This window comes from Gorilla gorilla, chromosome 19 (genome assembly GCF_029281585.2).
Source record: "Gorilla gorilla gorilla isolate KB3781 chromosome 19, NHGRI_mGorGor1-v2.1_pri, whole genome shotgun sequence".
Classification (NCBI taxonomy): domain Eukaryota; kingdom Metazoa; phylum Chordata; class Mammalia; order Primates; family Hominidae; genus Gorilla; species Gorilla gorilla.
Genome location: NC_073243.2, coordinates 53,651,234 through 53,678,058, shown reverse-complemented (window position 1 = coordinate 53,678,058; position 26,825 = coordinate 53,651,234). Strand labels below are relative to the sequence as shown.

The window sequence follows — 26,825 nt, the reverse complement described above, 5'->3', positions numbered from 1 at the left end:
CCAGATGCAGTGAATCACGCCTGCAATCCCAGCACTTTGGAAGGTCAAGGCCGGAGGATCACTTGAAGCCCAGAGATTGAGATCAGCCTGGGCAACAAAATGAGACCCTATCTCTACAAAATATTAGCCAGGTGTGGTGGCATGTGCCTGTAGTCCCTGCCTCTGGGGAGGCTGAGATGGGAGAATTGCCTGAGCCCAGGAGGTCAAGGCTGCAGTGAACTGTGATCAAGCCACTGTTCTCCAGCCTAGGTGACAGAGAGAGACCCTGTCTCTTAAAAAAATGCATTCTTGGCCAGGTGCAGCGGCTCACACCTATAATCCCAGAACTTTGGGAGGCTGAGGTGGGAGGATCACCTGAGGTCAGGAGTTCAAAACCAGCCTGGCCAACATGGTGCAACCCCGTCTCTACTAAAAGTACAAAAAAATTAGCTGGGTGTGGTGGTGGGCACCTGTAATCCCAGCTACTCAGGAGGCTGAGGCAGGAGAATTGCTTGAAGCCAGGAGGCTGAGGTTGCAGTGAGCCAAGATCACGCCATTGCACTCCAGCCTGGGCAACAAGAGCGAGACTCCGTCTCAAAAAAAAAAAAAAATGCATTTTTAGACTTTAGAATAAGCAAAGTTCAATGTGAACTCATAGGTTGGGAAAGGTCCTATGTGGGGTGGGCAGGCAGCAATGGGACTGAAGCCATGGTGGGGGTGGGTGGAATTCACTAGATGCATGGAAGGACAGCTCAGCAGGATACCTGAAGTTGAGGCTGACTAAAGTGTGGTCAGGATTTAAAGGTGTAACATGTTAGGAACTGAAAGTTTGTGTTAGAACACTGCAGGTGAGAAGCTTGTATCAGTAAAGAAGACGCTATTTTAGCAAGCTTTGAGCATCACACTTGAGTGATGGAGACTTGGCACTCAAACAGCTAATAAGAAGTCATGTAGATTGTTTAAGAAATGGAGGGCATGTGGAGATTGGCACTTGAGGGCCAATCATGGGTAATTTGCACACCTCTTTTGAGTCTCAGTTTCCTCATCCACGTGGGCAGTGGTGTGTAGGCTGGGTGGCCCAGTGGGGAGACTGGAGGAGACAGGGAGGTCAGTGCAGAGGCTGCTCTACAATGCTTCTGATAGAGGTGAAGAAATTCTCTAGGGAAGTGCTTCTTAAACCGCAGTGTGCACAAAAATCCCCTGAGACCTTGCTCAAATGCAGATCCTGATTGAGTCTCTGCCAGGACTATCTCCCAGGTGATGCTGATGCTAGTGATCAGGGACTACACTTGAGTAACAAGGACCAAGACTAAGAGTTACAGCAGAAATGGAGAGACAGAGATGCATGCATCAAAGGAAGACCTAGTAGAAGTTAGCCTTTGATGAAGTACTGAGACATCCTGCAACGTGGATGAAGGTGAACCTCCAAAACATGCTCAGTGAAAGAAGCCAGGCACAAAAGAACACATAGTGTATGGTTCTGCTTATATGAAATGTCCAGAAAAGGCAAAAAGCAAAAATATTGAGTCAGTAAGCAGATGAGTGGTTGCTTAGGATAGAGAGTGGAAAAAGAAGTGATTGTGTGTGGGCATGAGGTTTTTAGGGGGTGAGAAAAATGTTCTGAAATTAGATTATGGGGATTGTTATACAATTTTATAAACATACAAAAAATAGTTGAATTGTATACTTACAATAAGTTAATTTCATGGTAAATAAAGTTGTTAATTTAAAAAAAAAGATTCAATACAAGTTTGTGTTTGAAACATAGGAGATAACAGAAAGGAAACAATACAAGAAGAAATTCATCTGTTAAGCCTGTTCCATGGACAGGCTAGCTTTTGTTCTCCCTTGCTCCCTCCTCTTGAAAACAGTGAGTCTGATGGACTGGGATCTGAGCTCAGAGCTAACCTAGGTATTTTAGACACTTCAGTAGTTAGAGAAATTCCTTTTAGTGATCCCAAATCACACCTTGGGTATAACTACCTCCACTGCAGGATTGGTCAGGTTAGCAACCTGGAAAGGCATGAGGGGAAAAGAATGAATCATCAGAAAATATATAGTGTAATCATCTGAAAAGGTGACTCACACATGAATTTTTACATGCCTATTCTTTACTCAGACCCCAGTAATATCTCTTACACTGAAAAACTATACGTCCTCAGGTTTCCAAGCACAAAATTGTGTTCAGACATTGCATTGCTTTTACCACAATCTGCATACAGCACCAGAGTCTGGAGATTCTGGGTCAGTGTGATCCCAGGACCAGTAACATCAGCATCATCTGAGGACTTGGTAGAAATACAGACTCTTACGCTCCACCCTAGGATTACAGAATCAGAACCTGGGTGTGGGGCCCAGAAGTCTGTTTTAACAAGCCCTCCAGGTAATTATTTGCATGTTAACATTTGAGAACTACTACTGTAGGTCATGATATGTGCGTGCACACACACACACACACACACACACACACACACACACACACACACACATACACACCAGCCTCACTTGGGAAATGATGCCTGTTCCAAGACAAGAGCTACTGTCTTGTAAGGGCAGAAGTTATGATGGCAAATATACGGCAGGAATGCAACCACTTGCATCTTCCCTATACATGCCTGTCACCACTAATCATCACTGCAATCTTTCATGATGAGTCAGGGTAGCAGTGCCTTTGGCCATCTAGCAGGAGAAAACCTCACCAGGTGTCCTGCACTAACATGGAGTTGGGTGGGGAAAGGCTGAAGTAGATTTAGAAATTGCAATGTGGAGAATTTGGCAGAAAGTGAGAGCCTGATATAGATAGTGTTACTAATTCCCCACGGTCTTGGGTGGCCCATAGGAGATTAAGAATTTCCTATTATCCAAGCTGGGGAACATGGGCTGAAAGATTGGTAGATCCAACAAGGCCTGGAGTCCAAACAAATAAACTCACAAAGTGCCAGAATCTCAAATCCAGAATTGAGGGGCAGAATGAAACTGTCAGATGCGAACATGAGGTCCCAAAGGCCAGGTGGAATCAGCCACATCTGGTGGAAACTGATGCAGGTTATCCAGTGACAAGGTAGGACAAGGGACATCCTGGAAGAGGTCACAGAAGATCCACGGGACAGCTCACACCAAAGACCCCCCTCCCAGCTTCCTTGTTCAAGAAGAGTAAGCTTTCTCCTCCCAGAAGCCATTTCGGGGAGGAGAAGGTAGAAAGGATTTTCTTTGAGAACACAGATATGGCCCTGATATTGAAATACTTAACTGAATACTTACCCCAAAGAGGCAGTTATAAACTGGAAGAGACTGGGTTATCTGTGAAACTGTGAGGTAGATAGGAATTTTAGATCTGTTTCAGAGAATAAAGTTAAAATCTGGGGGGCAAACATCTGATTTGTAACTGTTCATAAAGCTACCTATCAAAATGTTATGGATTTCAGGTTTTTTTTTTTGTCTTGACATTAGTTTCTCCCGGTCCAGCTAAAACAAGCAGGGCGTGGGAGGCAGATGCAAAGGTCGGCATCAGCCTCAGAGGGTTGACCAGCTCCAGGTTTCAACACGAGGTGCCACTTGTCCTATTTCAGAATGCTTCCCCTTCAGCCTAAAAGGTTTCAACAGTTAGTGCTTCCCCTTCAGCCTAAAAGGTTTCGACAGTTAGTGCCATTTGGTCCAGTCACATAATCACAGCTGGTAATTGGAGAAGGTGAACATGTGCTTCCAACATTCACTTTTCGTAGACTCATTAGGTCAAAGATCATCTGAGCAAACCCTCTCATTTTACAGATGAGGAAACCAAGGTCAAAGAAGCTAAACTAAGTTACTCGCGAGCTGTAGCTGGAAAAAAGCTGGAACCAGAATCCTAATTGCTCCAAGTCCAAATTCACAGCTCTTTCTACCACATCAAGCTGCTCATAAACCAGAAATGATCCGTTCCACACACTGTAATCATAAACCAAAACCCAAAGATTCCAAGTAGTCTCTTTCTCGAAAGAAACCATTGGTGTTTGCTTTACTTCTCATTCCTACATGTGTTTTGAGAGATGTTGTGAATCTCCTGATGAAAAGCTATTCTGAGAGAAGCTGAGACAAAGCCTCAGTGATCTATGGCTGCCAAAGTTAGCCCCTCTGCAGCTGTACCAGCACAGAGGAGGCGGGGAGGCAGCCAAGCTGTCTTCAGTGCTGTATTCAGAGGTGCGAGCGCCTGGAATTCTGCAATCCAAAAGGGCCTTCTGGGGGGCAGCTGCCCTCTTAGTGTCTTTTAAGGATCACCCTTTGAAGAATCATCCTTCGACTGAAGGAGGACTTTGCACATGTCATGCAGCGTGAGTTTCAAAGACTGCCAGAATCCAAAGTCTCGATCAATCCATCAGGATGGGGACAACTTTTAGACAGGATCTGGTGATAATGTGGTGCATATCTTCTTTCTTCCATGACCTCAGAAATTTCGTTTTTAATTTGTATTGGGAAGAAAAATGGAAATCAGAGCAATCACCTGGATAATTTTCTCCAAAAGCACACATTTTCTTTAGTTTCCTGGAATGACTATTCATGAATGCGTTCATATGCAGGTGTTATTTATCTGTTAGCCCCATAAATCTCATGGGGAGCTGTGCTTGGCTCAGGATATTGGGTTGGAAGCCTAATTGCAACTCTTATCCAAAGTGACCAAAACCTTCCCAGTTACCCAGAATAAAGGACCCCCAGTTCCTTCTTTGTGTATGTGTGTGTGTGTGTGTGTGTGTGAGAGAGAGAGAGAGTGCCATGTTCTTAAGTTGCATTTTCAGTATTGATTTTATTGTGGTCTGCTAATGTTTATATGGCTTAAAAAATGTTGTCTCCATGGATAAGGTCTCCACCTCTCAGGCCACAATAATACCTCGCAGAATGGACAAGCACGGATAATTTTCTTGTTTAACTCCAGGGCCATGTGCCCGCCTCCTATTGGCCCTAACATGAGGGGGGCAAATAAATTCAATAAAGTTTCATCAAGTCTTACTTGTTTTCTGCTATGAACTATTTAATATTATAATTATTTTTAGCATAGAGGCAATGTGTATCTACCTTGGGGATAAATGATGATTCTGAAGACATCTTTGCTGTCAATTAACATGTTTCAGCTTCCCTAGAACTTGAGGAGAGAGGTTGGACAATATTATATTTGGCTAATGGCAAAGTCTGCAGATACTTCAACAAGAAAGTGAATGGTAATATTGCCTTGCTGATGCTTGCCATTTTCATTTCTCATTCTCATATTGGTCTGAATAAAACTGTGAAAACTTTCCCTCCTTTTTCTAAATAGTCCTCTTTTATTTCTCTAGAAACAAGAAAAAATAAAACACCACATACACGTATCTCACCCCTCTTCCCTTTGCCTCTCCTACTGCCTGGGCCTTCACTAGACCCATTAGTGCTGGTGGCCAAGTTGTCCTCACTCTCATATGATTTCAAACCCTTACGTTTGAGAAGGTTGATCACAGCGGGAGGTCACAGGAAGGCAAGCAGTCTGCATTGGTTCTAGAGGGCAAAATTCCTAGGTAATAGTTCCTTCCTCCGCTCACCTGGGTTGTCCTTCCTTACACTGTGGAAACTGAGGTTCTGGTGAGCCTTGTGAAGCAGCTATTAGGTCTCAGACATTAGCAGATGGGCCTCTTGGCATATTCACGCCTGGGTGAGCTGAGTCCTTGGGACAGATAGTACCACGATGGAGAGAAGAGAGAAGACACACCACCTGAGGATATTAGGACCAAAGCCCCCATGGAGAAGGCTTGCACACCACCATCTGCACCAGAAGCAAGTAAGCAGGTGCATTTTATAGAAAGAGTAACATTTGTTTTCGTGGAGGAAGTTATTATTTATATGCTTAAAGCTTTTTAAAAATATCTGCTTTGAATAATCATTCACATGAAAACCACACAGTAATGGAATTTTAGGGTTGAAAAAGATCTCAGCTCTCATCTAATTGAGCCCTTGCATTTTAATGATAAGGAAAACAAAGTCCAAAAAGTTTTCCCCAGGCTCTCGGAGTAGAGAAGCCACGGTTAGAACTAACTGAACCCAGCAAGACAGTTCTTTAAGAAGAATGACAACAACAAAAAATCCACGTTTTTTCATTATTAGTAAAAAAAATACTTCTTGAGAGAGAGACAGATAGAAATACAGAGACAGAGACAGAGAAAGGTGGTATAGAGCATGCAATAGGATAATGTAGTGGCTAAAGTACAGGCTTTAGGACAAGCAGACCTGACTTCAAGGCTCAGCTCTACCTCCTATTAACCATATGCCCTTGGTTTAGACCACTCTGGCCCTCAGTTTCCTCATCTGTAGACATTTGGATGATAATAATAGAGCAGACAGTGATCTAACTTCTCCTTCCATATTTGTAACAGAGCTCTGATCCTAGTGACAAGGATGAGGGGACAGATTACCTGGCCTACGGTCCTTAAGGCAGCCTAGGGAAATTTTGACATATATTAGTACACATTCCCTATAAATACTTTTAATTGATAGCCCTGACTAGATATGGGCTTGAAAATGTTTTCCCTCTGGCTCTAATTGACTTTTTTCAAAACCTTATTCCTCTGTATGCCTCAGGTTGGCCATGAACTTGATTGGTCTGGAAGTCAACCATGTTGGTTCCTTTCTTCTTGTGGTGGCTGCTTTGGGCATGGGCATGTGAGGCAATTGTGTGTACTGTTTTAGGGCAGTAAGGGACTTCTAGGAAAGATTTATAACAAGAGACATATCAGGGAAGAGACTGGATGTTGCCTTATGTGGATGTGATTTAGTAGCCAGCTTGAGGTCATGATGGGAGCTTGGTTAAGAACCACCTACCATTTTGATGATGGCAGAGCAAAAATATAGAAATATCAGATCCTGATGCCACTGAATTGGGCACCCCTGTAGCCACTTTACTATGGAATGTCTCATAATGTAAGGCGATAAACTTATTTGCTATTTAAGCCAATCTTAAGCTACTTATAGCTGAATGCATCCAAAGTGGTACAGTAGTACTTACTATATAAGGTTATTGTGAATAGTAAATGATAAATGCAGTAAGAGAAATAGTACACAATCAAGCATAAAGAAACTCTTCAATAAATAGTAGTTGTCAATAGTGTTGCAGTTGTTATTATTATAGGAGAATATATGCCAAAAAAATCACATATCCTATTCTTTAGCGACAAAAACTTCTTAACAATGTCTTGATAGCCTTATATCAAGTTTTTAAAATAGAAGTAAAATACTATACACATTGTTTTTCAATTCCAAGATGTTTCCTAATAGAAATGTTGATGCCCATGGTAACTTGCCAAGCCAGTTGGAAATTACCTCTAATTCCCGAGAGTGTGTATCACTTAATAATCTTCCCAAGATTTGAAAATGTTGTCTTCCAACTGAAAACATTTGGATTTTCAAAATTCTTCTTTTAAATGTAGAAAAAAGTGCTAAGAAATGTTAAAGGACATAAACAACCAACATAGACTGCCCTAATGCACATTAAGGGCCAGTTCCTAAGAGAGACAGGGCCTGACCACCTCAATACTACATTTTTGTTGGAACTAAATTTTACAGTATCTGCAGAGGCAGAGTGGCATTCACTGTATGGGACAGTGGCAAACACTTGATCTGTTTCCAAGGGCATGTAACCCTAAGTCAAATGACCATTAGGACTTCGTTTGCAGTTCCGGTCTCTAAGGACCGTGCACTATTCCCTGTGGTAACCAAGTGAACCACAGAAATTCAACCAAAGTTCAGGTGATCCAAGAGGAAATCACCAAGCAGAGATGAAAAGAAAGGCCAATTGTCAGCTAAAGTTTCGTCCAGAAATTATGGACAGTCAGAGTGTTTCTGACTGATGAACAAGATTCAAAAATGTGAGGATTCAGGAAAATCTTTACAGATGTTTTTCTTCCTCTGGAATTTGTAGTAACTATTCCCTCTGAGCTCTTTGGGCCACAGAAGCATAGAAATGCTTGTACATTGAAAGGAGTAAGGGAAATGATTAAAAATTTCCCAGGAGTTCAAACCTGTCCAGAAACTTCCTGTTTCTAACATGTGGTTTGTGAAGCACTTCCCGGTACTTTAACAGGGATGGGATGGGAGCGAAATCAGCCATTTGTGTAGCAATGTGGTACAGTGTGACTTTGGAGTGAAGCCAAAGTTTCTCACCCCAGCTACACTTTACAATCATACAAGAAGTTTATGTAAAATGCTGATACCAGGCTACCTAGGCTACCAATTAAATCAGAATCTCTGGGATTGGGTCTAAGCATTATGTAAATAGGTAGATATTTGTCTGTGTACATATGAGTTTACTAAGCTTTCCAGCTGAGTCTAGGGGTGAGAATTTACTGAATTAGGTCTAATATTCACTAGTGGCTTCCCAACTTCTAAGCTATACAACCATGGACACAATGTTTTCTCTCTATGCCTCAGTTTCCATGTCTGCAGACTGGGTATTACAATCACAAGACAGATTAAATGATATGATGCATATAAAGAAACAAGCCTAGAACTCACTAGCTCATGTCAAGTCCAAACCCTCTGCATGGGACTGTTCACTCCATTCCCCTGCAGAGTGAGGTTTACAGTGACAGAAAGAACTGGCAGGTGTAGCGGAGGGCTGGGAAGTTCATTAGAAAGAGAAGGTGCCACTTTCTCTTATCTTGCCTGTCAACTGAACTTGTACATTCCTGGAAGAAAGCAAGTGTCCTGAAATAGCCACTTAAAATGAGTCTGTTAGAGTGGATTCCACATTAAGTGGGGGAAAAAAAGTACTTCTCCATCTCTTCTCCCTGTTGGCAGGCATACAGGAAGATGAAGAAAGGGCTACCACACCCTGCCGTGGACACTGGCCAACCTGTCGCAAATGTCCACAGGGAGTAAACAACAATAGTATTGATCCCTAACATGAAAGATACAGAAAAACAAGGACCAATGTTCATCTGACATTACCTGTCAACAGGTCAGTCTTTCCATGAGATTATAAATTTGTATGTCTGCCTCCGTCAGTATACTGTAGGCTGCCTGGGAGGCAAGGACACACTTCTTAACAATAGCCCTTTTAGTAAATGCTTTCCAAGTACCAAGCACATATGTAATTTATCTCATTTAATATTCACGACATTTAAGGAAGGCACTACTATTCCCCTTACTGTGAAGAGATGACACCTAAGGCTTAGGAACATAAGTAACTTGCCCAAGTCCACATAGACCATGAGAATGGTCAGTTTTGAACCCAGGTTTGTGTCTGGCTCTAAAGATTTTACATCTCAGGCCTTGAAAAGAAAAACCTGGCACCACCTGTTTCCAAATAACCCATGGAAATAAAAAAATTTTTAAAAATCGCCCAAAAAGTTAAAGAAAAGAAAAGAAAAATTAACATTAGAATGGCGCAAAAGCAATACACATTAAGTAAAAACTACTTTGAGTACTCATACAACCATTCTGTTTTTCACTTTCGGTATGGTATTCAATAAATTACACGATATATTCAACGCCTTATTGTAAAAAAAAAAAAAAAAAAGAAAGAAAGAAAAGAAAAAAGAAAAACCTGGTGTGTAGTATGTGCCAATATTTGATGAATGAAGGAAGTTGGGTTTTTTTTTTTTTTTCAGAAGAAAAGCTAAAGAACTGAAAGTCAGCATCTATACTATCCTTATAATCCACACTAGTCCTTACTGATTTCTTCTGAGCCACCTCTGGAATAAATCTAATTGAGGAGCAGCAGGGTCTCTCCAAGGTTGCTATACATTAAAAACAAAATCAACCTGAAAAAGCCAGACATTATGATTTACAATTTTATGTAAAACATGAAGGTAAATCTTACATGTGCACCTGTCTTATCGCCCCAACTCAACTGTAAGCCCCTGAGAATAGAGTCATACATAATACTTCTTGCACTGTCCCACAAGCCTCAGCAGAAATATGGGTCATCCCTGGGAAGGGTTCGAGGCCTGGTTAATGTCCTGCTGTGAACTTGGCCTTCCCTCAACTTTTTATCCATGTGGAATCACATTAGATTCATCATTCAGGGCAGACAAGAAAAGGAAAAGAAGTCACAAAATGACAGCATGAAGCATGACCATGAAAATGTAGAGCAGCCCTCCCAGCCTCTGAGCTAGGTGATAGATATTTGTATTGATTCAACATCTAAATGTCCAGTCGCTTTAGCACACCTAGAAAAACCCCTAGCAGATCCTCCACCTTCTTTATTGCTGCTCCTGCAATTCCCCTGTGAGGTTAAGTCAGTTCTACAATAGTGAAAGTGCTGGGAAGAGGGAGGAAGCAGGCTACAATCCACCAATATAGACAAACTTGAAATCATGGGTTGAAGAAAATTTACACTTGAAAAATCCTTGGAAATGATGCAGTCAAGCCTCCTGATTTCATAGGCAAGTGAACGAAGAGAGCAAGTCAAGAATTGATTGGCTCATGGTTACACAATCAACTAGTGCCAGGGCGAGAACTTGAGCCCTGGTTCCTGGCTCCCAATCCTCTACTCTGTTGACTTTCCTAGGCTGTCCCTTTACAAAGTGAGTAAGGGAAGAGACTACACACTAATGTGCAGTGCTGGGAAGAGTCAAGATGCTGACCAAGGGCGGGGTGGTAAGCACAGTGTAGACCCAGAAGCCTAGTGCAGGCTTGTCAAGGAAGCTCCACAAGTTGGTCCAGTCTGACTCTCTTAGGGCCATGATTTTCCCCGCACGTGGAAAGTCAGGTCAAAGGCCATTCAACTGGTCACTGAAATTTCAAACAGTTGGCTGTGATTACATGACCTTGGCTTTATTAGCAACTCTAAGGATGCAGTAAGCTACCAAGAAAACCTAAGAATCAAATTTTGATAAATTAGAGCCCTCCCATTTTCATAAACAAATCTAGAGTGAAATTAATAGTTTTCAAATTCCAGCCTTCTCATATTAATCAGAAAAAGACATTTATGATGCCAACACACATATAATTAGTCTTCTTTGCAGCTTGATAACAAGAAAAGGAAAAAAGAGGACCATGAGTTTCATATGAGTTACTCATGTGAAAATCTGAAATTAATAACTTCATGGACCTGAAAAAGCAAGAGCTGTATAGATTATTCAGAAGAAAAGAAAGATTTCTTTTCTTAAGCTTCAAATACTTGAATCTTTTCATTATGAAATTCTGTCCAATTTAAATCTATTTCAGGTTGTCCCAGAATAGCCTTCCTTGGTAACCCATGCCAATCCTTTGTGAGTCTTACTCTAAAAAATGTCCTCCTACTAGCTAACGTATTTCTTAAGCTAGTTCATGGCCAACAGTCCCCTCTCTTGAGAAGTGGACTAATAGTAGGTCCTCACTCTCCTTAATGGTGTTTTTTTCTCAGGAGTGTGGTGACTTGAACCATCAGCCTTCTGGTGAACTGGGCCTGGAGCACCTGCAAGCCAAGCCTACAGCCACGGAGTTGGCTGGCACAAGCTGCTGCTGTGACTGTGGCAGGCTGCTGTGACTTGGGATGGGGATCTTAGAACCTCCAAGGTGAAGCCGTTGTCAGTACCTGCCTGATCTTGAAAGATCTTGGCCAGCCACATGTTCTCCTGTTTTTCCAGCAAGGTCAGCTTTCATGAATGATCTTGTAATTTTGTTTATCTTCTGGCACCACAGCTGTCAAACTTTGCAGCATGAATCCATTCATGTTGCAAGATCCACAACACACCCAGTAAAGTTGGCATTGACCTTGAATCAATCTTCACTTGTGAACTTCATGTCTTGATATCCAATTACAGCATACTCACCCATCAAATCTTTCTGGGGTCCACTCAGAATCATGCAGTGAAAAGTCAGTTTGTGCAAATCATGTTCTCCTTCCACAGTGGTGTCCTTTGGTGGATAAGAAAGAGCTATATCTTGAATGGAAGGAGGTGGTTCTTTTAGCTAATGGAATTTTCATAACTTCAAGAGAAGTCTGATTATTTTGGATCTGAGACTAAACTCTTTAAATAGTAGACTTTAAGTTCTTGCAGAAGCTTGTACCTATGTTCATTTTTGATAAGTAGTTTTGTTGTATGGTGAATCTCAGCCATGATAGATGACCTTCCTTGTGTTTTTCTTCCCCAGATTACATCAATGTTAGGCACTTACTATGTGTGAGGCCTTTTGCTTAGAGTTTTGAAAACAAGAGTATATCCTTTTGGATCACATTGTTCATCTTTATTAGTGCTCAGTTTTTAATGCTTTGTCCCTCAAAGGGACAAAGAACACAGGTGGGGAAGAGTGGGGCTTGAAAAGGCAGGCAGTGCAGGATGACCCTAAAGACATCATTCTCAAAGGAGAAGCTGTAAACCACAATGTCTTCATTCCTCCCTAGAATAGCCCATGCTTTTATTGTCCTGTTTTGAGTCTAGTAATTTTGCCCTGTTGCATCTCAGCAATAGGGAGTTTCATAGATAAAGCAGCACTGTCTTTAATTGCCAGAAGTCCATTCTCTTTCAAGTTTCAAAAGAGTGCCTTGGTGAAGTTGTCTGTGTACACACTGTCAGAAGCCATCAGATTTTCAAATTTGGTTCTGTCGCCAGGTATCCCAGAGTGTGCTCTTTTCTCCAACTGACATTTTGAGTATCAAAGGCTGATTTTTGTCCAACGACCCTGTTGAAACCATTGACACTGAGCCCCTTCTATGCACCCTGAAAGTATTCTTAGCTGCCTCTACATTGCATAGAAATAAATGTTGGCGGTTTTGCAGTCCTATTCAAACTGCCATTGACCACATGATGTCTTGTCTTGTCATTTAGTTTTGGCATGGCTATCCTCCATCTCCAACTATATTCAGGAGATGAATTCACTTTTCTAACTCCAGAGAAGATAGTCTAGTTCTTCTGCCTATTTTAACACTTGGTCCCAGCTCAGAGCTCAGGTTTTTCTTGAAGGTCAAGATGCAGTTAAACAAAGAGTCTTCCAGAATCGGGTTGCTTTATTCTCTCAAAAATCACATATCTAAATCTCAAATCTTAAACCTCCAGAAACTCCTTCTTCAGAAAAATTTCAAAGACCCAGAATATTACTATAGTTAGGAAGAAGCTAAATATTCAGCTGGTCCGTCACCCTCATCTTTTAGACACTGAAGTCTTTCTAAAAGGAACTTGAATAATGTCTCAAGTTCCAGAGAGAGTGCTTGGAAATGGTTATTCACCTTTGATGAACTTAACTACTTTGGCAAAAATGTGTAAGTGAAAAAAATTCTAGGCCTTTTTCCATGCCCTGAGGGAGGGATAGTTTCAAGACTTCATTGGATCAAAACAACAATAAATAAAACTCTTTACTTGTAAGGATGGATTGTTCTTCCAAGGATCTCAAAGTGGAATGTTATTAACAGAATTTTTTTTTCTGTGTTTTTAATCTGGGAGTTAACAGCATCTCTACCATGATCGGAGGGGAACAAACAAACATGCCTACAATGTGCCTAGTTCTGTACAGTGGGCCAAACACATCTTCACTAAGAATTGTTTTTCTTGTAAACTTGGGTATTTGATGAACCTGCTAACCAACATGGAAATTCCTCCCTTTTCAATTCAATATAATGGATGAAAACAAGTAGATTGATTAACTAAATAGCTAACTAATGGGCTTCAGGACTGACTCTTATTGAAAGAATTCAGGACACAGTTCCTACATGTGAAATTGAACTTCACAGTTCCATAATGGGAGTCAAGTGTAATTTTTAAAAAATTTCTAAGTATGATAGTATGAGGGTAGTTTTAGAACATATTCTGCTTAACAACAATATAAATTGACATATGTTTTGGAAAACAATTTAGAAGTAGATATCAAGAGCCCTAAAAAATTCAGGCAACTTGATTCAGCAATTTCACTTTCTGAGAATCCTATCTTAGGAAATTAAGCAAAACTTGAACGAAGTTTTAAGCCCAAAGATATTGTTGGCAGCATAATTAATAGTAGGCAGAAGTTAGAAACAATCTCAATGTCCACTAAAAGAAGAAAGCTAACAAATTATGGTACAAACTTTCAGTGGTCAGCACTAAATGTGATGTTTATAAGATTTTTAATGACATGTAAAAATATTTCTGATGAAACATTAAGTAAAAAGATTAGGGGCTGGGCGTGGTGGCTCACGCCTGTAATCCCAGCACTTTGGGAGGCTGAGGCAGACAGATCATGAGGTCGGGAGTTCAAGACCAGCCTGGCCAACGTAGTGAAACCCTGTCTCTACTAAAAATACAAAAAATTAGCTGAACGTGGTGGCGCACACCTGTAATCCCAGGTACTCAGGAGGCTGAGGCAGGAGAATCGCTTGAACCCAGGAGGCGGAGGTTGCAGTGAGCCAAGATCACGCTATTGCACTCCAGCCTGGGCAACAGTGCAAGACTCCGTCACAAAAAAAAAAAAAAAAAGAATTAGGCTGTAAAAATTGTGTGTGTATGTTTATGTGTATGTATAACATCCAAACGTTGCATGTCCACATAAAGATACTCGAAGAAAATAAATATAATGCACTGTAAACAATATTTATCTTCGGTATCATTCCTTTAGTATCTATTTTTACCTTTTTCTATGCTTGTAAAATATCCTCTTCATCAGAGTATACTACTCCTATGGAAAAAAAAATAACTTTAGGTTAAATGATCAAAGAAAATAGTAAGCTTGAATGATAAAAATACACAAAGGTAAGTCACAACTATTACTTCTTTTTGATTCTGCATTTATTTTAGTGAATGGATAAATAAATGTATGAGTGAAAGAATATGTGTGCTTAATTTTCAGAATTCACTTGAAGCTATCCCCAGGGATTATAGAAGTTGTTAACAAATAGGGTATTTTTCATATACAGTGATGGCAACTACCTACATGCCTAGAATAGCCAATCTGATTGTCCATCATCAGAAGGAGACCATGCTGTCCACCTTAGCCAATAAGCCACAGCATTAACAAGAAAGTTATTACTTTAGTTCAGTAAAATTTGACATTATCCACTGTGCATACGTTAGACTGCGCTAGCTGCTACTGAGACTATAGAAGTGAGGAAACACTCACTTTTCACAGATGAGATTCTAGCCCTTAAGGAATATTGATTTCGTAGCTGAGACAGACCTACATGTGCAACCGTAATTCAACATAGGTGTGCTAAGGATGCTGGTGAAGGGACTGGGGAAATGATGTGGGAGTGCAGAAAAGTTAGCAATGAAATCAGACACCCTTTGAGGGGGTGTTTTTTGCTTGTGTCTAGATATGTAGACAAAAACAACTGTGGGCGCAGTGGCTCACACCTGTAATCCCAGCACTTTGGGAGGCCGAGGCAGGTGGATTACTTGAGGTCAGGAGTTTGAGACCAGCCTGGCCAACGTGGAGAAACCCCATCTCTACAGGTGGGTCACTTGAGGTCAGGAGTTTGAGACCAGCCTGGCTAACATGGAGAAATCCCATGTCTACTAAAAATACAAAAATTAGCTGGGTGTGGAGGTGCTTGCCTATAATCCCAGCTACTCGGGTGTCTGAGGTTGCAGTAAGCTGAGATCATGCCACTGCACTCCAGCCTGGGTGACAGAGCGAGACTCTGCCAAAAAAAAAAAAAAATCATTTTATGCAGGGAAATGTTTTTGTCTAATCCATGGAAACTGTAATATTCTGCACTCATGAGACTATTTTTCTTTTACAGTGTTCTATGATATTTTTATGACATCTTTCTAGGTTCTAAAAAATGTACTTTACCTAAATATTTACACATATCCTCTTCAGATTTCGTTTAATAAGAATGAGAACCTATCTCATCATCATTACTTAATGTTTCACCACTTCAGGAACAAGGAGACTAAGACAAGGGTTCTGCTGAGTCATTTTTTCTTTTGCTGCTGTATTCCTATCTGGAACGTGGATATGGCAATAGTTTCTGAGCCAGGACTGGAGCCCTGTTTCGTTTGGACACTTTTTGTTCAAGAAAGTTCCTACTGAAGATGTTAGTCTATAAAACATATAAAGGAACTATGGAGTCTTGATTTTTTAAAAAAAATTACAGGTTGGCTCTGTGAGGAGGAACCAGAAGGCTATTCCAACCAATTCTCCCCCAACCTTGAAACCCTGACACTCTGTTCCTGGACAGTCTTTAGCCTTGGGAATAATGAAGGTGTTTCAGGAGTGCTGGTTTTTATCTTTCTAGGGAGCAGGAGAAGAATGATGATAGCTGTCAAAAACCCAGAGTATCACACTGACTTGCCTTCTTTTCTCACTTGCTCCCTCCTTCCCCATTAAGTAATTTTTACGGTAGGCACAAAGGAAAGGAAAGACTCCAGTCTCTTAAGGAATTGGCATTGTAATAAGACAAATCTAAATTTGTGTAATGAAGCCTTATAGTAAACTTGTATCCATACGCATCATAGGACATGGTGTTCTCAGATGCTCAAGTGTTGAATATTTGTGAATAGGGCTATTGAGAGTTAATCCATGAAGACTTTTGAAAGAGAAGAAAGATCTGAGTTTGAGCAGAGGCAAAACATCATGTTTATATTAAGTGGAAGTTAAAAATGCTTTATTCAAGTTTGATTCAAAATCAGATTCTAATGGTCTAGCCTTGGTTTCAAGCTAAGCCAAATTTTGTTATTTTAATGATGCATTTTAGGAAATAGGGGGAAAATGGAGTAAAATGAGGTCTTTGGTCAGTATAAACACAAGTAAGATTGTGATGCTTGAACATGGTTCACTAAGTCAAAATCTGCCCTAAATATTTTAAATCTCTGAGTGTTTGAGTATCTGGGTGGTCTGAGCTCATAAAACAGCCTCTGTGAAGGCACAGTCTCTCTTCCGTTTCTCAGGACTCTGAGCAGTTGCTCACCAGCCATGTTGTCTGAATGACATAATTGCCAGATAAACCTTAGTGACACTGCAGAGTAATTACTTTAGAACAGTTCAATTAGTTTTAGTTTCATGTCTAGTTAAAATCATGCCCTTAGAAAGGTCATGTGAAAGACTCCAAAGAACTTAGTAGAGTATTTGATGAAGCCACAGTTCTCAGAAAGCCATCAAGCCATAGGAGCTGAAGCTACTCTCTCCTTCCTCCAGACCTTATCTTTAGGTGGGGCTTCATTTGCCAAAGCACCGCTCCCGGAGTCAGCCCAGGAGCTAATAGCATTGTGGAAGGAGGTTTAATGAACAGAAAGCCCCACTGAGCCAAGCATGAGCCTGCATTGTGCATATAGAAGCAATCATACTTGAGCATCACTCTAAATGAGAGAGGGCCAGAGATTTTCCCATCCCACCAGGGAACCAGCATGGGTGTCACCCTCTGTAACAGCTTCATATGAGCTTTACTTCTGGCCCAGGATCCCCCTCCCATGCCTTATTCCTTCACCTGTGGCTTTTCCTTATCACACCTTCCATCTGGGCAAGGAAAGCATGTCCATTCTCCTCCATGGCTATTTGATCTTTCTCTCCAGTTTCTTCCATTCTCACTGCAGTCAAGACTGCTCTTTTCTATGATGAGTTACCCTTGCAAGCCCGAAGTCCTGCTTTCTATTCTCTTGAGAAAGATAAGTGCTTGATGTCCTATGGGGCTCTCTTCCCCAGAAAAATTCCATTATCTCAATGAGGACTGGAAGGCAAAACGTGAGTCCCTAATAGTCCCTATAAGTTGCCCTTTCCTTTCATAAGATATGGGATAAGGTGATAAGCACATAGAAGCACACAGTTTGCAAAAACGTTTTGGGTGCTATCAGAAGAAACTATCAAAGAACAGGAATCACTTATAGACATAGGTTTTCAACATTTTAAAATTACATTTTTAATGGTTAAGTCTAAAGTGAGCTTTTAATATTTTCCAGACTTCCAGTAAAACCATTTAAACCCAATTAATATCTCAAAGAAAAACAGTTAATAAAATAAGAATAATTCTATTCCAATTTCTATAGAAAAAAACTAATCACTGACTTAAATTACACTTTATTACCGATATCAGTAGGGAAAAAGCATTGTTTGAACCTGAATCCCTAGTGTGAAATTATCATCAATAAAATTATACCCAGCTCTTCTCATATTCAGGGAATTGTGTTAGAAGTAGAAATGAATTCAGATATAGGTAGAAATTCACACCCTAATATTTACTTGAGAAACTAGTGATTGTAATAAAGCTTGATTATCAAATGCTTAACTTTAGCAAAAGAAATACAAATGAGACTGGTTTGTCAGTTTGGTAGTGGCTAGTGCAGAATTTGATCAGAAGGGAATATGGATTTATATGGGTGTCACTCCTTTCTTCTGTATATTCCCTTGATATTTAGTTCTAAACAATAGTGATTTTTCTAGCATAGTCATCTATTTCCAAAATTATGAGGAATCACAAAATTATACAACTAATATGGTCCTCCCAATGTCTAGTTAGTAATTCTACCATGAGGAACTGATTATAAGGAAGCTGCAATCACCATGCAGTACCAATCTTTTAATTCTCCCTATCTCATCTGGAGAAGCTAAAGAGGTAGCAAATACTCCTGGTTCGGATTCCTTCTGATGTCTCCTTTATGCTCTTTCCAGAGGTACCTCTGGCTCTGCTATCTCCTGGGGACTTATCTATGGAATTTCAACTTATGTCTTTTCAAGACCCTCATGCAGATTTTCTTCCTGAGGCAATTTATTAGTTATGTGTTGGGCTTCCTGGTTTATTATGAAATCTAAAACCTTAACAAAGATGAAGGACCCAACTTTGATTCCCTTTATCTCTGCATCATCATTTTCCTTGCCTTCTATTTCCTTCTCTGGAAACAATGACTCCTGTTCTCCATGTTCTTCAAGATTCTCTCTCCCCTGAACATCTGTGGGACTATAACACTGTACCCCCACCATGGTACTTTCCGTAGCCTAAATCCAAAAACAGTGAACACAACCCCAAACCATCAGCCTGCTACTTCAGGCCTAACTTATTCATATAATGGAGGCATCTTGACCAGCACGCCCTGAACGGCAGCCTGACTTGGGCCTTTTGACCAATGTGCTAGTTCACTCTGTTTAGTCTTTCCTATGCGGAACATTGCTTCAAATGGCATTCCAACTCAGATATTCCAGCTCCAAATCACTTGCCTTGACTACCTTTTAATACTCAATTTCATCATCTCTTGATTCTTGCAACGCTCATCTTTTCTACCTATGCTGTGTTCCCATCCTCTGTCTACTGTCTAGAATTGATGCACAGCACCATCTTCCTGGGTGCCACATTGGTTCAGCCTGTCAATTAGACTGGTTCTTCCATGGCCATGCTGCTTAAGTAATGCCTGTCTTGCATCTCCTGGTAGCTTAAGATCTTATTAGGTCAGTGCCGTCTTCTGCACCCAACAGATTTCTTCCTGACCAAGTAAATGAAACTCAGAGTAAAAGATTACGAACTTATAAAGAACAGCTGGGGCTCTCTTCTTTAGTGCAATCAGGATCAGGTAATTGGTCCGTTAATTAAAACTCAGTGGGAGCTGAAGTACTGAACCCACCAGAGAGCAGTCTTCTTGCCACAAGCAAGAAGGTGAGAGATAGAAGGTGAGAGATAGTACCCTGTGCATGGGGTACTACCAGTTAAGCTGATGAGTTGGTAAAGTGGAAATCAGTTAATAAAGCATTTATTCTAATCCTCAGTTTTTTTTTATAACACTTAGCAAAATCTACCGTCTAGCCTAAAACAGAAAAGAAAAAAAGTAAGATTAATGTTAAGCAGTAAACTTAACCTTGTGACATTCCCTAGTTCAGGGAAGTGGCCTCTTCAGGAGCTGTATTCCACTCGTTCGTGACCCAGAACACCTTATAAAAATTATCAGTGCCCTTGGCTGAGGCTTTTTGTGAAATGCAGAAGATGTTAAGCACAAAAACTCAAATTCAAATCCCAAAGCAGATGGAACATGAATAATAGAAATCATAGTCTACTAATAATTCAAGAATAGCATCTTATGATTGGACCAATTCAGAGTGATAATTGCAACTTGGTACATTATTCGTTCATCTATTTGAAATCTTGGAAGGGACTCTACACAGCACAGTAAGGAGGCTTTGAGAGCCTAAAGCCGTTTCTGTTGTTGTTTGAATGGTGCCAGCCACAGCATGTTTAAACACCACTGCTGCTAGCTGGGTGCCAATGTGGTTTCACCAGCAAGTGTGGGCAAGGATTTTTTTTTTTTTAACTGAAAAGGATTGCTTCCAAAGCATGAAATCAACTGTTAAATCTATCTACTTTTTAAAAACATCCTCTATTTATACTTAGTGAATCTGTGCAAAAATCTTGTCGCAAACACACTTAACTCCATGGCCTTAGTGAGAAACCTCTGCTGGGGGGGCTCCGACCTATAATCAAAGCATTAAGTGATCTCTCCACTCCCCTTCCTCCATTCATCGACAGCCCTAGCCAGTCAAAAAATGGATTCTCAGGAGCATACCCAGATGAATCCAGGGCCCTGACAGGAGACCTATGTAAACGTAGACCACTTAGGGATAATCACCAACTGTTTGAAGGGCATTTGTTATTAAAGGATTTTGCTTTTTGGGTTTTGTTTTTTAGCAAAAAGAAAGAAAGAGAAGAAAGAGAGTAGGTTTAGAGATGCAGACTGCCAAATTCATAAGTATTTGTATGATTATAAATACTAAAATGTACACATAAATTGTCCACATGGATCTGCTACTTTCTTCTTAGCCCATAACTGGGTTATTTATTTCTCGAGTAAGGACATTGCATTCCCATTCGTTGCTCACATGCTTTAGCTTTCATCAAACTTTGTAAAATGCCCTACACACTACAGCATAGTGAATAAGAGCAAGGGCCCTGGAGAAGACTGACAGTTCAAATCCCAACCCCCCATCTCCTTGAGCATACCCCATAACATTTCTGTGCCTCGCATTCATCAGTTGAATGTATTAGGTTGGTGCCAAAGTGATTGCAGTTTTTGCCACTGAAAGTGGCAATCACTTTGGCACCAACCTAATAAATCACTTAGAGGAGATGACTGGTGCATAGTAAATGCTTAATAAACATTAGCAATTACTGTTAACTAACAGCAACTTGGCTAACTTGGCTACCCTATGTGTGTGAGTGACAAAATGACCTGCTGATTTTGAGAAAAAAGGACCCTAGAATGGAAATGGAAATGAAGTTTCCAGTTAGTAAAATGGTATTAGAGTATAGATAATATGGAGCCATCAAAGTTATTTCTCCAAGATAATATATAATGTAGATGTGGCATACTAATGACGACAGGAGAGAGCCTGTGGATCCATAGGTGTCTTTGTCACCAAGTGGAAAATATCTTGAAGTAGAAATCAAAACACCTAAACTGTAGTCTAGTTCTTTCCTTAACTAGCTATGTGATTTTGGTATAATCATTTTACCTCTCTGGACTTCTGGACCTCAATGTTTTCATACACAGAGTGAGCAGGTTGATCTAGCAGTGCTATCCAATAGGATTTTCTGTTGTGATGAAAATGTTCTGTCTCTGCACTGTTGGGTGTGGCAGCCACTAGCCACATGGGGATATATTGAGCACTTAAAGTATGATGAATACAACTGAGGAACTGCATTTTTAATTTTATTTTTATTTTTAACTAATTTAGAGTAAGATTACATAGGCACATATAACAAGTGGCTACTATATTGGGACAGCACAGACAGTATTTTCTAAGATCTTTTCTGATTCTAGCATTCTGTGCTTGATAGAACCTCTCTAGGAAAACCAGTATTGTTACAATGGATCTTAAGACCTTATCTGATCTTTATGGTCTGTGTACTTTGGAAGAGAACTAAAAGCAAATTTGTAGAGACCCTTAAGAAGAACATGGATCTTAAGAAACTAGGAGTGTGTTTCCTGGAGGCTGATGAGTACTCTAATGACCGTCAGTGGTATTTTCTAAGTCTTTACATGAATCAGGTTTGAACTATCTCAACTTCTGAAAAATAATAGCTAATAAAAACTGACATTTTTTGAGTACTTACTCTAGATTAACAGACTTATTTCACAAAAAACAAATAACATAGGCATATTATTATTCTTGATTTACGGATGAAGCAAGTGAGGAAAGGAAATGTTAAATAACTTGTCTCAGGCCATCCAGCTAGAAAGTGGATAGCCAGGATATGAAACTAGACAATGAGCTCCAGATCTTATTTTGTAAAAATCTTAATGAATAATAGCACACATGTACAGCAGTGTTCAAGTCAAAAATGTGCAGATTAATTACTTTTCATAAAGTAAACTTTCCCATACCATTTCCAGAATATTACCAGCATCCCAGAAGCCCTCATTAGGACCCTATTCGGTTACCGCTCACCCCATCCCAACTAAGGATAACCACTACGCTGATTGCTAACACCACAGGTTAGAAGAAATTATACTTTAACCACTATGTTGTAGATCCCTGAAGACAGTATTAGAAGATCACATTCTTATAATCAAGAGAAGAAACAAACATGTTTGGTGGTCTCAAATAAATCGGCAGTAAAAACAGGCAATCCGCAGACTAGAGAACTACTCATTGATTTGACACATATTCATTGAGCATCTACCATGTAACAAGCATTGTGCTAAGCACTAGGTATTCAACATTGATTGAAACAGACAGAGCTCCCCCTCTATAAAGGTTTTAAGACTTGGTCCACTTTATCAACTAATAGGTGGCTTAGAGAGTAGAAGAAGACTACTCAGTGATCTTGGTGGTGGCTGACAGCCACAATAGTGGTGGTCAATAGCCTTAGTGACGGGGCCGACAGTAGTGCTGGCACTCCAGAGAAGAGTTGCCCTGGCTCTGGTCTCTAGAATTTTAGCAGAATGTCCTTTGAGTCTCCTGGAATTTTGGAAAGGTGACAATTAGAGCTAATTGCATGACATTCCACTAAAAACTATTTTATAAACAATTTCTGAATACTCTCTTTATAAGCAATAACTTAGGAAAAGTCTACAAGCTTAATGTAACCAGAGAGATTACAACATGAGATGGGAGATGTGGGGATATTGCATGAATAGGAAAAAAATTAAAAAGACCACCAGGGAACTCCACCCCAGCTAATGAGGAATGATTACTCCCTGCTGACAAGCAACTGAGCCACTCTAACTAATATTTTCCAGAGTAATAAAGAGGCTGATGCAAGACAGTGAAGCATCCAGGGGCTATTTCCAAACAAATTCTGGGAGATACAAAAGCAAATAGACCAATGACGGTTAAAAAAAAAAAAGGCTTCTATGGGCTACTGCGAATTGAGCTACTTGCATCACTGTGACCCAGTCGTGCCTTATGCCCAGGGATACTTTAGTAACTGCTCTCTTGTGGTTCAGGGAGAATGTAGATGGAAGTTGAGTTTTAAATGTACCGACGTCTTGCTTTTTCCAGAGTTGACTTGATCTCTCCCTTGAAATGCATATGCTAATATGACCCCTGGGAATTGTGCAAACCTACCAACACACCACAAAGTCAGCTGTTTAGACATTGTTGGGTTTCCGTAATGCTGAGAAAATAGCATGGGAGCCCTGCAGGAACCGTGCCATCACTGTGTTTCTCTTATCTGAGCTTGGTTCTCACACTAGCTGGAGCTCTTGCATCTACTGTACAATGAAAACATACTGTGGGAACAACTGAAATTTCATCTCAGGGGAGGAGAAGGGGTGCATTTTCTCCTATTACCCAACTCCATGCTATGCAACCAGTCTCACCCATCCTTGTGTCAAATCCGCATAGCTAATGGAGCATGAGAAGCCTTAAGTGCCTCAGTCTATTTATTGTAAACAGTGAAAGGGTGTAAGCAGCAAACAGGACTTCTAATCATGGAAAGCTGAGTGGAGCTGTGCAAAGGGCTTGCAGGGAAACCCAAGTCCAGAGAGCACAGCTAGTGTGTGATGAACTGCAAGGGTGGCCTCAGGTCTTTTCCTATAAATGAGCGACAGGCAGACTCCTAGGAGCTTTGCAGCACCAATGAGGAGCAGCGAGGCCTGAGCGGGGAATCTGCAAAGCTCAGGAAGTTCTGACTCTACGATGAAAAGACTGAGCAAGAGAAAAGCCCCATTTCCAAATGGAAAAGGTCTAGACATCTAAATCCTTTCCTCTCATTTTTTTTTCTCACCATGATTTCAGCTTGCATTCACTGGGAGCTGGCAATCTTTCCACTCAGGTCTTGTTCCTTGACAAACACAGTGCAAAAACTGATGCTTAGGCTTTAAATTATGTGGAGCACACCCAAGGCTACTTTGTAGAAAGCGAAGGTCTGTGCAATGACCTGCTCCCTGGAGCCCTTGTAATAATTGTTGGGAAGGTCTCAGAGCCAGCAAAATGATCGTTTCTGACTCTGTGGCTGAGGGATGGTGCTGCAAATGTGTGTTCTCTTGGGTTTCACTTCCTCCTGCCAAGATCACTCTGCCCTGCACCCTCCTCTTTTCTTCAAGGGATTAGGGGCTAGACCATTCATTCACTCATTCACTCAGCAAATATTTATTATTTACTATGTGTCAGGCACTGATTTATGTGCAATGCACAAGACAGACAAAATTGCTCCCTTCATGAAGCTTACATTCTAACAAGAGAGAAGGACAAAGACAAATAAGGAAATGCATAGTTTAATATTGGGCAGTGATGAGTGGCATGCAGAAAAATAAAGTAAGCTAAAGGGACAGAGAGTTATTGTTAGATAAGGTGGTCTGAGATAATCCCTCTAAGGAGATGACATTAGAACCCAGACCTAATGATGTGAGCAAGCCATGTAGACACCTGGGAGAAGAATGTCTCAGGTAATGGAAATAGCACATGCAAAGGCTAACAGGTGGGAACATGCTTGGCATTCAGGAGGAACAGCAAGACCAGTCCTCATGAGAAGCCATGGGGAAAATAATAAAAGATGATATCAGAGAAGCAGGCAAGTGCCAGATCATGTGGGACTCTGGTATGGACTTTGCATTTTATTCTAGGAGGATGGGAAGCCATTTGAGCATGGCCAAGATATCATCTCTATTGCAAAACTTTGTGACTGTCAGTGGCCCTACCCACAGAATAAGACTGAGAGCCAAAGCTCAAACTGGAGAATAGACAGCCAGAGCAGAGTACGACAAGTCATAATGACCACAGCAATTCCAATGATCAAAGCTCAGGTATGACTGTAAGACCAGGAGCATTCTGTGATCCAATAGCCTTTTCTCTGTCTCCTCTTTTTAGAAGGGCCCAGTTGCCACTGTTAGGATGTAGAGAGACAACAGAGAGACATCATATCTATACCTGACTGGCTACAGGTCCCTCCTTGCCATGCACAGCTCTTGTTTGCCTCCCCACTTTCCTTGCCTGCTCTTCCCAAGTACACCTGAGGCTCCCGTCACAGTGAATTATACATCTTCCCCGACCGTGTTATTCCTCCCTTCCTGGAATGTGCTCATTCTTCTGCCTAGAGTGACATTTTCTGCCTTGTATGCCTGAGGAAACACCCACTCATCCTTAAAGAGTCAGCTTAAATAGTATCTCCTCTGTGAAGGATGTACGGTATTTCTGATGACATGTGTCACACTGCATTGAAGTATAGACAGGTGACGCTGGATAAGAATAAATAATGAAGACTTGAGTTAAAATGTAAAAAAGGTTTTTTGTTAAGGTCAAGGAGATAACACACTCCTGTTGTAGAAGAGATAGGCCACTTCGAAGGGAATATACGCTCCTAGTGTCATTCATCAGGCAGTAGGTAACTTCTAGGGGAGGAGGAGGCACACCAGAGTGGGAAAGGGACTTTTAGGGGCTGGGAGACATTGGCTAGACACTCAGGCATGTCTGGATCAAGCTGAATTGACTCTGGCCACTGTGATTAGGCAGGAAGCTGGCCCAGGAAGCAATCATGCATCTGGGTTTGTGTGACAGTTCAGTTCCCGCTTAAAGTGAATTGGTAAAAGGAGCACAGTTTCTGCTCTCCTGAGGTGAGCATGGCAGGGAGGGGTGCTTTAGCAATGAGGAAGACACAGAGAAAGCAGAGGTGAACAGCCACCTGCAGGTGGATAATCACCCACCAAAGGACACGTGCTTCCATTGAATTAGATATGTTAAATAAAGGAGCTGCCCTGCATTGCCATCTTTGCTCGGGAAGAAGAAAGCTATTATAGCCTAACAAATGGTAATCGATTGCTTCTTATGACCAAATTTAAATTAAAACCAAAGAAGTTCCTTGAGTAAGACCAAACCTGTTGAAATTTCAAAAAGGCAACTAAACTTCGAACTTCCCCCTGACTCCATGCAGCAGACGAAAGATCATAATTACTAGTTTGATAACTGAAAGGAACACTATATTTTTATTTAAAAGACACAAGTTTGAGTCCCTGGCTGTGCTGTCATTTGATTGTGTGATTGGCAAGTCACTTCACCACTCTGAACCTCAATATCCTCACCTAAAAGGCAGATAGTGATAGCTAACTTGCAATGTTGTGGTGAGAATTAAATGAAATGGCCCAGGCACGGTGGCTCACGCCTGTAATCCCAGCACTTTGGGAGGCCGAGGTGGGCAGACCACAAGGTCAGGAGTTTGAGACCAGCCTGAAAAACATAGTGAAACCCCATCTCTACTAAAATACAAAAATTAGCCGGGAGTGCTGGTGTGCGCCTGTAACCCCAGCTACTCAGGAGGCTGAGGCAGGAGAATCACTTGAACCCAGGAAGTGGAGGTTGCAGTGAGCCGAAATTGAGCCACTACACTCCAGCCTAGGCGACAGAGTGAGACTCCATCAAAAAAAAAAAAAAAAGAATTAAATGAAATGAAGTATATGAAATAACTTTGTATAGAACATGACATGAATAGAAGTAATTTAATAATACATTTCTGTTATTAGAACTACAATGGAATCAGCAATATGTTTATAACTTATTTACTGTATGGTTGTTACTAAAAAATGTAGTCAAGATCAACTCACTGAACT

At 40.8% G+C, this 26,825-nt stretch overlaps 1 protein-coding gene across 1 annotated transcript in view; it reads right to left on the bottom strand.

Annotated features, from left to right (window-relative positions):
* LOC109023845 (uncharacterized protein C5orf67) overlaps positions 1 to 26,825 on the bottom strand; it is a 96,283-nt gene that overhangs the window by 31,642 nt on the left and 37,816 nt on the right. Inside the window, exon 2 of the mRNA XM_063700445.1 lies at positions 14,495 to 14,541. Coding sequence (XP_063556515.1) covers positions 14,495 to 14,526 — 32 coding nt within the window. The 5' untranslated portion in view covers positions 14,527 to 14,541. The remainder of the gene's footprint in view (positions 1 to 14,494; positions 14,542 to 26,825) is intronic.